This window comes from Nannobrachium achirus, assembly GCF_963921795.1.
Source record: "Nannobrachium achirus genome assembly, chromosome: 4".
Lineage (NCBI taxonomy): Eukaryota > Metazoa > Chordata > Actinopteri > Myctophiformes > Myctophidae > Nannobrachium > Nannobrachium achirus.
In genome coordinates, this window is record NC_137813.1 from 66572972 (window position 1) to 66585769 (window position 12798).

The 12798-nt window shown below is 42.9% G+C and overlaps 1 protein-coding gene across 1 annotated transcript in view; it reads right to left on the reverse strand.

Annotated features, from left to right (window-relative positions):
* The window catches only part of LOC308283138 (ataxin-2-like protein), a 39911-nt gene that overhangs the window by 2463 nt on the left and 24650 nt on the right, over positions 1 to 12798 (reverse strand). Inside the window, exons 4-9 of the mRNA XM_080723519.1 lie at positions 10096 to 10152; positions 7815 to 7886; positions 6598 to 6673; positions 6445 to 6552; positions 3479 to 3600; positions 1344 to 1435 (exon numbers count right to left, since the gene is read on the reverse strand). Of these exons, the coding sequence (XP_080579645.1) occupies positions 1385 to 1435; positions 3479 to 3600; positions 6445 to 6552; positions 6598 to 6673; positions 7815 to 7886; positions 10096 to 10152 (486 nt within the window). The 3' untranslated portion in view covers positions 1344 to 1384. The remainder of the gene's footprint in view (positions 1 to 1343; positions 1436 to 3478; positions 3601 to 6444; positions 6553 to 6597; positions 6674 to 7814; positions 7887 to 10095; positions 10153 to 12798) is intronic.

The following is a 12798-nucleotide window of genomic DNA, read 5'->3' on the forward strand; positions in this document are numbered from 1 at the left end:
TTATTTTTTAAGTATAAAGTTGTCAAATATGTCAGTAATGTATTTGTATATTTAGGTTATGTGTCATATCTGCCATGTTCAACTTCAAAGCCTACAAGCCAAACAGAAATGTAATTGTCAACGACAAATACACAAATCGTTAATCGCAATTATTTGAGTGACAATTCATCGTCATGTAAAATGTCATAATCGTGACAGCCCTAGATGCTATACCCTCGCCCTACAGCAATGAAAGCCCAGAGACATATCCTGCACAATACCACCACAACAGTGCTAAATAGACTCAAGTCCCTCAAGGCCTATGATTGGCCAGAGCTTGCTGCCTTGTCGACCACTTGGCAACTTGTGACGTATGCGGAACCATAGATATAAAAAAGCTAGATAGCTCATCGGCTGCTGCAGTTCATTGGCACGACCTGTAAAAAAAGTATTGGCGGAAGTTTGGAAAGCATGCTGCCACTCAAAGTGGCCAGTCACAGCACATCTACTATGATAGGGGCTTCACAGGTCTGTGACAGTGTATAAATTAGGGCATTCACCAAATATTCGAATATTCGAATATCAAAGTCACTATTCGACGTTGTTCACCGTCGTCGAATATTCGCTTATTTTTATTGAAGCGGTGAAAGCCGTTTCCAAGGAGTGGTTTTGTGTGTCCCATCCCATGTCCATATATGGTCATTTCAGTCCAGAATGAACAGGTTTTATCAAAAACAAAATGTGTGTCCCATGTCCATATATGGTCATTTCAGTACAGAATGAACAGGTTTTATCTGTCCCGTACGTCCAGAATATGTGTGTAGTGTCCGTCTTGGTCTGCTGATTGGATACATTGAGGATTGGTCAAGCTTCACATGACAATTCGGCCCTCCAGATAAAATCATTCATTCATTCAGAATATAAAGAATGTATAGATCACAGAGTTCATAGCTCTAGAACACATAGAATAAAAGTTCAGCGCTTCACTTCGAACCGAGGTTTGATTTTTCTTTTTTATTTATTTTCTCTTTAAAAATATATATAGTTTATAAAGCTGGCGAGATAGGAAGTCATAAGAATGAGCCTTTTTAGGCCGTGACCCCCAAAATAAACATATGTGAACTTGGACCCCCAAGTTCACAACACAACAAGTTCACGCGTTGTGAGCATGTAGATCGGCTATTTTCACAATGTTCGCCTCTTGCTTACTTAATATTTGACAGTTTGGCCAGTCCTGTCGAATATTCAACTATTCGAATACTTTGAGGTCGAATAATTCGAAAACTAAAAATCACTATTCGTGAATACCCTAGTATAAATGGAACCAAATGGACCCTTACGGGTCCACGGGAGGCCGAACTCACGTGTACATGGAGAGACTGGAGTCGTAGGTGGACTTGACGCCTTACGTCTCCTCGTGGGACTTGAACATCTTGTTGGCGTCCCAGCCGTTGGCCTGCAGGGGGAGCAGAGAGCAGGTAAAGTAAATGACATTATGAGCATGGTTACCACACATTTTTAACAATGCATTTTCAAAACTTTTCCATAACTTTTCAGAAGTATTTTACCCCATTTCCACGCCTACAGCAATCAAATGGTGCAATACAAACAATTACCAGAAGATGTCATATGTGTGCTGCAACATGAGAGGCAGTGTTGTAAAAAGTACTCACATTTTATACTTAAAGGGGCACTCCACCACTTTTCAACCTACCTTCATATAATAGGTCCTAATGTTCATGATAAAATCAAAATGTTTTCTACTCAGTTTGGGTCTCATAGGAGAGCTGTGGGTGGGTCAAATCCTTCTACCGGTGACATCATCAATGGGAAATATTGCAAGCTAATAGAAACTGCAGGCTTTCTATTCTGAAAATAGAATAGAAAGCCACAATGTTAAAGTGGAAGCCATTGTTCTCGTGATAATAAAAATCTTTTTCTTTTTTTTTCAAAAAAAATTATTTCTTATTTTTTTGTCAAACGATGATGTCACCGGTAGAAGGATTTGACAGCTCTCCTATGAGACCCAGACTGAACAGAAATAAATTGTGCTATTTTATTATGAACATTATGAGGACCTATTATAATGAAGACAGGTCGAAAAGTGGTGAACTACTCCTTTAAGTAAAAGTATCAATACAGCAATGCAGAAATACTGAAAAAGTACTTGGAAAAAGTCCAGAATTCAAAATGTACTTGAGTAAAAGTCTGAAAGTATTGGCATCAAAATGTAGTTAAAGTACCAAAAGCAAAAGTACAAAATGTTTGAAAATAGCAGATCTATAAGCTCACAACGCGTCGCGATGTGACGCGTTGTGAGCTTGTAGATCGGCTATTTTCAAATAGCCACGTTATAGAATAGGGCTAAAGTGCATTAATGTATGTTTTATAATATAATCATTTATATCTGCAAAGTAACTAGTAACTAAAGTTTTCAAATAATTGTAGTGGAGTAAAAGTACAATATTTGGATCCGAGAGTAAAGTACTAAACTGGAAATACTCAAGTAAAGTACAAATACCTCAAAACTGTACTTAAGTACAGTACTTAAGTAAATGTACTTAGTTACTTTGATGAAAGGTAATATGAACTAATTTCAATAAAAGCAGTTGTGCAATAATGAGGCTGCCCCAAGACTGACTCGAGTGAAGGCGTCACGTGATGAAAATCACAGCTCTACAAGCTAACAATGTATCACTGTATCAATGGAATCACTGAGACAGAGGTTGTAACCCGGACAGTTTGACGGCCTGTTTTCTATGGACCATAACTTACGCACAGATCATTGCGGTTGTAGTTTTTCTTCTCCGTGTGAAAGAATAGACGTACAGTGGCCGTGCACGGAGCCCCCGAAAATCAGGTAGATACAATAGGAAAAAGCTGTGGCAGCAAATCTACATTAATCACACATTGATTCTGATTGGTCAAGCGATGGGGGAGGGACGCCCAGCGCAAAACTTGTGGACCACTTTCAGCAGTCTGTAAACATGGAAATACTTTGTTTTGTTTTTAGTTTTGAGTCAAATTATTAACTGTATTGAGTAGCCGGGTAATAAGCGGGATAACATCTCTCTCAGCGGTGATTATCGAGTGATAGGAGCTAGAGATCTCAAATTCTGCTAAAATGTAAGCTAATTAGTCGGGCCGGGTAGGGCTGAATGGGCTGAATGAAAAAATAAAATATTTGTTTTTATTATTTTATTACTATTAGTATATGATAGACCCGACCATACCCGACCCGACACGACGTTTTCGGGCCGGGTAGGGCCTAAGATGTATGCTAACTAGTAGGGCCGGGTAGGGCCTCGGGCCTGCCCAGTTAGGGCCCAGTTAGGGCCGGGCCTTAATTTTCAGGCCTGTTGAGAACTCTAATAGGTTGATATGCCACCTCCGCTATCACGTCAGTGGCATATCAACCTGTCAGGCTCCTATCACTGGATAATCACCGCTGAGCGAGATGTTATCCCTTACTTAGTTATGGCAAAACTATGGCACTCACTGCGTCAGCCTCCAGCTCGTAGCTCTCTCCGTTGCTGTCCCCAGCGTCCCAGCGCTGCAGCACCTTCTCTCTGTGCTCGCCGTTGACCCGCGACGAGCTGATGGCCGTGTCTGTGAACGAGTCTACGCGCACACCCACGCACGCACACACACACACACACACACACACACACACACACACACACACACACACACACACACACACACACACACACACACACACACACACACACACACACACACACACACACACACACACACACACACACACACACACACACAATAGGGATGTAAACAGTGGGATAAAGCAACCAAGCAAATGTACTCAAGTACTGTACACAGGGATCATCGTGGTTGTACTTTTTTCTTCTCCGCGTGAAAGAAAAGACTTTCGGCGGCCGTGAACCGGAACCCCCGCGCACACAACTGGCACGCGCCACGTGCAACGGAGCCCAAAAATCTGCTGAATACAATAGGAAAGGCTCCATCCCTACCCATATTTACCGTACTTGTACTAGATCCCACAAGAATGTTTTGCTGGGAGAGAGAAAGATCAATAACAAAGTAGATATTCTCCTGATTTTGTCTCTCTGACAAAAGCCATTTTAGAATGAGAAAATCTTGGGAAGATTGTGTGGTTTGTGACGATGGGGTGTAATATTTAGTTCAGTGAGCATGAAGCTAAAGAATGGTTCAGAAGCTGTGTTCACGTTCACTCTTCCATTGGAACTAACAGACTCCAACCTGATTCCTGTCTACTAAAGAAGGCGTCCACCCACTTCATACAAACAGGGGAATAAACGGAAATGGCGAGTCTTGTAATTTTTCAGAGGTCATCGACAGGGACGTGCAGAGAATGTTAGAGAGGCAGGGCCTGAAATTCCTAAAAGGGCCTTTTGGTGAAAATATCGAAAATAGCAGACCTCCAAGCTCACAACGCGTCGCAGCGCAAAAGCAGACTTCCAAGCTCACAACGCGTCGCAGCGTGACACGTAGTGAGCTTGGAGGTCTATTTTAGGTGCTTGATACCACAATGAACTAAGCATAATCAATTCAATACTGGAGATGTAGCGTACTGCATGGATTTCTACACAGAGGGCAATTATTTCAACATAAGATGCTGCATTCAAGTTCAGGAGAGTTTGGACAAGGCAATCTTTGTGAATGCTGCCTATAGCATGGAAAGAGAGCATTTGCATTTCTTTCACCATAGTAAAAACTGCATTCATGCTCTGGAGAGGGCACTTTTTACAGATGGGTAAAAAGGCAGGGGCTCAAGCCCCCTTTGATGTATATGTGTGCACATGCCTGGTCATCGCCATGCTGGCTGGAGGTGGACATTTTTGTCAAAATTGCGCCCACGCTATGAGCTTGTAGATCAGCTATTTTTGAACGATCGTGAAAATCCGTGCAAATCTTAGAACACATATTTTTTTAAGCGAACATTTGTAACAAAAATCTCTCTTTCTCTGGGTAAATATTTTGAGATGGAGGTCCGCGGTCAAACACATATCATTCTAGGGGTCCTCGACATGAAAAGGTTCGAGCGCCACTGATCATAGCAACGTAGGTTTTTCAAAAAACATTTCAAATATTTTTTTAGGCAGTGGTTCTCAACCTTTTCAGGCCGCGACCCCCAAAATAATCAGCACAAATGACATTGTGTATAACACGGTACTATTGTGAAAATAGCAGATCTACATGCTCGCCTCGCTTTGCGAGGCGTTGTGAGCATGTAGACCCCCCAATTTAATTTGGGACCCCCCCTGGGGATCCCGACCCACAGGTTGAGAACCACTGCCCGTAAGAAATGGCGTAAGAAATGCTGACTTCAATGGTGTCTCTTTGCACTCGACCGATGCAATTTAGAAATGAATGCGATCGGCTCGAGAAACATTTCATGAAGAAACGTACATGCTTTGGTGGACATAGAGCTAGATAGAGCTAGATGTTGTAGATCGGCTATTTTCAAATAGCCAGGTTAATAGAGCTAAAGTGGTTTATGTATTTATTTATTTGTTTTGCAGAATGGACCTGGGGTCTTAACCCATTTAGGCCTAGAATTATTGAATGCTTTAACCAGTGAAAAATTGCAGATATACAAGCTCACAGTGCGGCACCGCGTGCCGCGCTGCGAGCTTGTAGATCTGCTATTTTTGAAAAAGTCAAATCTTTGAATATTTTCAAAGCGAACGTTTGTAACTCAAATTTTGCTTCAGGGTGGTCCCTGGAACTAAATATTTTGAGATAGGGGCCCGTGGAAAAATTCATATCATTTTGGGGGTCCTTCACATGAAAAGGTTTGAGAACCACTGACATAGTAGTCTCTCAAGAACAGACTAACTGAGCTCCAGTTAAGTGAAAAGGACCTTTTCTTTGATGATGGCTGACCAGATTGCTGACATAGAAACATAGGTTTTTCAAAAAGTCTTTAGCCCTTTGCAGACAGGAGCGTTTATCCGCACGGATAAAACGGACTATTTCCTTTTTTAAAAAGAAAACAATGATTCTCTACGAACTCATGCACACCGGATCCGAATTAGCCGTGCGACGAGTGGCTGCGGCAGTGCGTTTTTTCTCGACCCAGTTCGATTCGTGCATCTTGTCGCATGCGGTAAAAAACTCATCACTCCTTTTATGACTCCTTTTGGGATCCGCAGCGCCGATTCCGCACAGCCTTGCACACCAAATCCAATGCGTTTTAATTCATGCAGCAAACGAAAAAAACGCAACTATTCTGTGTGCAAAGGGCTTTAGAAGGATTCAAAAGACACTTATAGAATCGGGTCAAAATTCGAATTTTCAAGATTTTTCAAAAATAGCAGATCTACAAGCTCGCAGCGTGGCACTCGGTGCCGCGCTGTGAGCTTGTATATCTGCTATTTTTTAATAGTTAAAGCATAAATTAATGATACAGAATAATGTGTACCCGTTCTGAAAGGGTTTTAAATGTGAACACTAGGGTACCTCTGGTGGCATAGTTGAGGTCCACGTCACGGCAGGTCATGGTGACCAGGTCGGCGGGGCTGAACACCATGGTGTCTGTGATCTCCTCCATCTTGGGGGGCGGGGACTCTGGGGACACGCCCCCTCCCCCTTCCTCTCCTCCCCCTCCCCCTCCCCCCTCTCCTTCTCCCTCGCCCGCCGCCGCCACGCCGTCGCTACACTTGTGGACGGCGTCCACGGCCAGGTCGCACTGCAAAAAAGAGAAACAAAATAAATACGAGCATTCACAAATAGTGATTTTTAGTATTCGAATTATTCGACCTCAAAGTATTTGAATAGTCGAATATTCGACAGGACTGGCCAAACTGTCAAATATTAAGTAAGCAAGAGGCGAACATTAAAAATAGCCGATCTACATGCTCACAACGCCTCGTGTTGCGAGGCGTTGTGAGCATGTAGATCTGCTATTTTCACAATATTTATCTGAAGAACAATTCCAAGTGCTTGTCAGGGTGGGGGTCCCCTGTTCAAATATGTTTATTTTGGGGGTCACAGACTAAAAAGGTTTGAGAACCTCTGGTATAGAGCTTTAACAAATGTATCCACCAGGGGCATTGACAAAAAAAAGCGTGAATATTCAACTTCGGTGAACAACGAATATTCGAATATTTGGTGAATGCCCTACCACTGATGCGATAATGATACGGACAGACGTAATACGCACACGGGCAAATGTTGGCGGCTTGGCGCAGCAGGCATAACTCGATGTGGAAATTTCATGTCACGATTATTGTGACCCCAACATCCATTATCGGAATGGAGCGGAACATTTGCCAAAAACAGCAGATCTAGATCAAGCTTTTTCTGGCAAAGAGATTTGGTAAGAAAGAAAAAGACTATATCAAGAACGTTATTTCCAGGTCTGTTTTACCAATTATAGAGGGTACCGGATATATGCAGCTCAGCAAAAAAAAAAAAAAAAAAAAAGGGAATTGATCACAGTGCATGACGGAGGATAATTTCATAATAAACTACAGGTCTCCAACAGGCCACACAAATCGGCCTGTTATAGCGCCACCATGAGGCTGATTTGAAAAATGTGGGGCAGAGGTTCTAGATTGGCATCCAGGGAGTGTGTGTGCTCAGTTTGGCAGCGATCGGGCCAACGGTGACTGAGATTAGCTGTTCACAAACTGCGAGGACGCACGGACGCACGCACGGACGCACGGACGGACGGACGGACGGACGGAGGGGAAAACATACTCTCCCTCAGCCTTCGGCTGGTGGAGACAATTATTATTGTTATTGTTAGAGTGTTTTTTTATCACGATAAACAATAATATAGATTATCGTCCCATCCCACGACTGAGAACTTCGACCCGTGCGTTTACCTGTGAGCTTAGTGTCTTGAAGATGCCCTCGTACACTGTGCCGTTCTTCACCTGCACGTCACAGGTGGAACCCTGCAAAACAAACACAATGACACGTGGCGGGAAAGAAAGTACTACAGCAGGGGTTTTCAAAGTGGGTGACGGAGCACCCTGGGGTGCCGTGACGGCAGTCCAGGGGTGCCTCGAGATCATTTGATAATATTTGGAATTTATTTGGACACTTGAAAAAATATTTAGTATCATTTTAAACTTGAAGTACAAAGTTATTTTCAGTCAGTTCTAACCAAAATGGCTATTATCTCAACGTTTTCCTCGCAACATAATCACTAAAATATCGTCACTGTCGGACAGAAACCTCGTATCTCCAAGTTTCAAATGTGTACGTCTTTTGGTAAAGCAAAGCCCTGCTTCATCATACAAGACTGTCGCACAAAACTAGTGAAAACAGCCGATCTACAAGCACACAACGCCTCGCGATGTGTGCTTGTAGATCAGCTGTTTTCACTAGTCTAGTACATTTTATAGATGATAAATACAAAACGGTTTCTGACGTACAAGGTTTCCACCCGACAACGACGATATGCTATAAATATAAGGAGCTGGAAAATAAATATTTATGGGAGACAAAAAAAGTTTGGGAACCCCTGTACTACAGTATCAACACTGCAATGTAGAAATACTCTACAAGTAAACATTCAGAATTCAGAATTACATTTCACTTGAATAAAAGCACAAAGGTGTTGGTATCAAAATGTAGTTAAAAGTATCAAAAGTAAAAGTACCGGTAATCAAGTTTTCAAATGTATAAAATGCATAAAATTACCTTTGGAAATAGCAGATCTACAAGCTCACAATGCGTCAGATAGCGACGCATTGTGAGCTTGTAGATTGGCTATTTTCAAAAGGCTGAAATGTATAGGGCTGAAGAGGGTAATGTTTTGTGATAATAATCAAAAACTGGTAACTAAAGTTTTCAAATAAATGCAGTGGAGTAAATGTACAACATGTGCCTCTTAGATGTAGTAGCGTAGAAGTAAAACTACTGAAAATTGGAACTCCACAGCAAACCTCTTTGCCGAAAATAGCCGATCTGTGAGCTTGTGGATCTGCTATTTTTGTCTAAAGTTTTCCTCAGAATGAGAATAGGGATGCTAGAGTTCAAGTGGTTAATGTAATAAAGAGCCTGTCACACAGCGATTTGGCAGCCCCAGGGGCGTCAATTGGGTATGGCAGGGGTATGCAGCTGCCATACCCTGGGTCCAGGGGGGAAAATAAAAGTTAATTTTAAATATAAATCCATGAATGTCTCTTTGTCTATCTGTTCTGGTTATTATGTTGTTAAATTACAGTAAAATAACTACAAATGCAAAATTTAACAAAATGGTCACTTTAACATTAGTGTTAATTGTGGCACGTTTACTTAGCCTCGCAAGCCATCCCGAGCTACGTCATCACCAATGTGCTTCCTTTCTCGGTCTGGTGTCCCTCCCATTGAGCCTCTTTATTAGCAATTTTTTTCTAATTTCCAATCAAAAGGATGCATTTCAAGCGAACCCGCCTCACACCGCTCCTGATTGGTCGAGCGGCTGCTACAGCTCTCGCATTTTGACAACAAACATGGCGGACCCCATGTCCGATGCGAGTTCACAAAACGCAAATAAAAGCTGCATTAAGCGAAGTTTTATCTGAAATCAACGGCATCTCATAACTTAAAAACGAACAACAGTTTGCACCTTTTCTGTCTGGAAAAGACGTATTTGATGTTCTCCCGACGATGTTTTGATGCGCTGATGACTACTGACTGGACCTGTCAGTCAAAGTGAGTAACTACGTCATTGCGTAATGCATTGTCTACGGAGGACTCCCAGACTCTCCCCTGGGAGAGTCTGTCTGTTGCGAGGCTAACGTTTACTAACATGCCAAGTTTAGCTGCACTTGAACAACCGTTCCAGGCTGCCATATCCAGCCGTAGAAACGGGGGGAAAATAAAATGTACTTCTTAAAATAAATGTATCGTGCGCCTTCGCGCGCGTGCAAGACACCAGTCATGTTGCCATACCGTAGCTTTTTCTGGACTGACGCCACTGTGCACGTGCAGCCCCCCCCCCCCCCCCTCCCAGTTACTCCGAGGAGGCGAGGACCCCCTGTATAAGACCCCTGCGATACACAAAGCATGTGTGTGTGTGTGTGTGTGTGTGTGTGTGTGTGTGTGTGTGCGTGCGTGCGTGCGTGCGTGCGTGCGTGCGTGCATGCGTGCGTGCGTGCGTGTAACAGGACTCACCACGACCGCAGTGAGAAAATGAAGCATGCGGGCATTGCTGTAGACGCCCTCAAACACCTGCAGGGCAAAGACAACACAACGAGCACCAAGGTCAGGCTCTCAAATGACACACTAGCTCTGAACCTTGACCTTAAACAACAAAACAAAAAGAAACACATCGTTTACACCCCCCGTGGCGTACTAATTCTGACTTCCATACACCCTGACAACAAAGAACTCCAATGGTGTCTCTTTGCACTCGACCGACACAATTTAGAAATGTATGCTATTACAAAAGTACATGTTTTGGTGGAAATAATGTCAATAATAATGGACTAAGCTTTTAAAGTAGATATATCCAAAGACTTGCAAAGAAAAATCATGATTTTTCAAAAATAGCAGATCTACAAGCTCGCAGCGCGGCACTCGGTGCCGCGCTGCGAGCTTGTAGATCTGCTATTTTTCAATAGTTAAAGCAGTAGACATGTGACGCTGGAGTGCAGGGGTCAGCAACCTTTTTTGAAATGAAGTGCCATGTTTTTATTTTCTAGAGTGTAAAGCCTCGATCAGAGTCGTGTAGTCTTTTTGAGTCATGAAACTACGTTACGTCATTCCTCGCGGTGAAGAGCTTTCCACCGCGAGTCCTGACACATCTCTCTGTTTTTACTTTCAGACAGATAGGCTCTTCACCCCGTTCACTGATTGGTCGACCTGACCCAGTCAGTCACGGTGAATAGGACTTCACCGTGACTGACTATGATGGCCTTCACTTATTTTCTGACTTGAGGTGGAAAGCTTTCCACCTAAAATTTGCGGTGGATATAGCTCTTCACCGCAGACTCTGATCGAGGCTTAAGTGTGCCTAAATACTTTATAAACGTTAAGGACGTCCACAACTACAACACCAGAGGCAGCGCCAGAGATCACGTTCAAACCCAAAGTCAACTCAAACAAAGGGTCAAACTCGTTCTTCTGCTATACAACCAAAATGTGGAACGCCCTACCGAAGGCCTTAAAGTTCCCTAGCATCCTTTAAAATCGCCCTGAAAAACCACTTACAGGCGGCAGCCATTCGCAACTGGCAATAACAAACCTAGCCCAGCCTCCCCTGACCCTTCTTTGTATTTACCTACTGTATATATTTTTTTGCACTGTTTATTTTATTTTTATCTACTTTTTTTTTTTTACTATATCTACTGCATAGTACTGTGTTCTATCTGTCTGTCATTCAATGTTATATGAGATACTTCAATGGTTTCCTGTGTAAATAAGCCAAGTGCTTTCCTAGGATCTCCTTTTAGTTGACCTTGCACCAGTGAACTGTACCGTCATGAAACTGTACCTTTTTCTATGCAAACTGACAATAAAGTCTTCAATCAATGTCAACATACATTTTAATGACACATATTTTGACATATTTTGATTGGCACAATTTGGCAGGACATTGTTATAACGGTCAGTAGACCCAGAGCAATAATCCACCTATCTCCCTGACTCCCTCCCCAGTCAGAGTTCAGAGTTTTAATGAATGTCGAATTTTGTGCAAGATGTTATTTGCTATAAATGAGCTAACTTCATTTAATTGACCACGTTCTCTCTCACACTTCTGCCAGTGTGCCGGTGATCACCCTCCCCTGTGCCAATGTTGGCACCCGTGCCTAAGGTTGCTTAGCCCTGCTACAGTGTGATCAAGTAGGGGCATTCATGAAAATGAAAAAAGTCGGTCCTTGAAATGAATAGGGTTGAGAATCACTATGGCCGCGCTCACACATGTGCGTCACGCATCATCATCTTATCGTCTGAGAATGGCCACTGGGGGCGCCGCACTAATGCATTGTCAATGGAAGGTTGTTTGGTTTTTTGTTGTTGCCGTGTCTCTAGCTCAACCGCAGCCTGTACGCTCTTGAAGAGACACGGCAACGACAAAACACCAAACAACCTTGCATTGAGAATGCATTAGTACGGCGCCCCCAGTGGCCATTCTCAGACGATAAGATGATGATGCGTGACGCAGATGTCTGTACGGCGCCTTAGACAGAAAGAGTCTGGTTGTTGTTGTTTTTGATTGATTGTTTGATTACTATTACTAATACTTTATTAGCCGTTTGCGTAGGAAAAGCACAGGACAGTACAGTTCAGATACAAGGTCTCCTATGGCTAGGGCTGTCACAATTATTAAATAATTGTCTAATCACAATTATGTGATGTAATCGCAATCATTTTGCATAATGGTCATAATCGTTTCCATGTTGAGAAATGTTATTATAGTTTCAAACACACTTCAAAAAGTACTGGAAATAGCAGATCTGCAAGATCACAACGCATCGCATTGTGAGCTTGAATGAAGCCTTAAGCCCTTTGCACACAGGACAGCTGCGTTTTTTTTCGTTTGCTGCATGAATAAAACGCACTGGATTTGGTGTGCAAGGCTGTGCGGAATCGGCGCTGCGGATCCCAAAAGGAGTCATAAAAGGAGTCATGAGTTTTTAACGCATGCGACAAGACGCACAAATCGAACTGGGTTCGATCGAGAAAAACACGCACGGCCGCAGCCACTCGTCGCACGGCCAATTCGGATCCGGTGTGCATGAGGTCGTAGAGAATCATTGTTTTCTTTTTAAAAAGTGAAATTGTCCGTTTTATCCGTACGGATAAACGCGCCTGTGTGCAAAGGGCTTTACTCAGTTAATTTGGTACATTTGTGTATAAGCTGTTCCAGAAAGA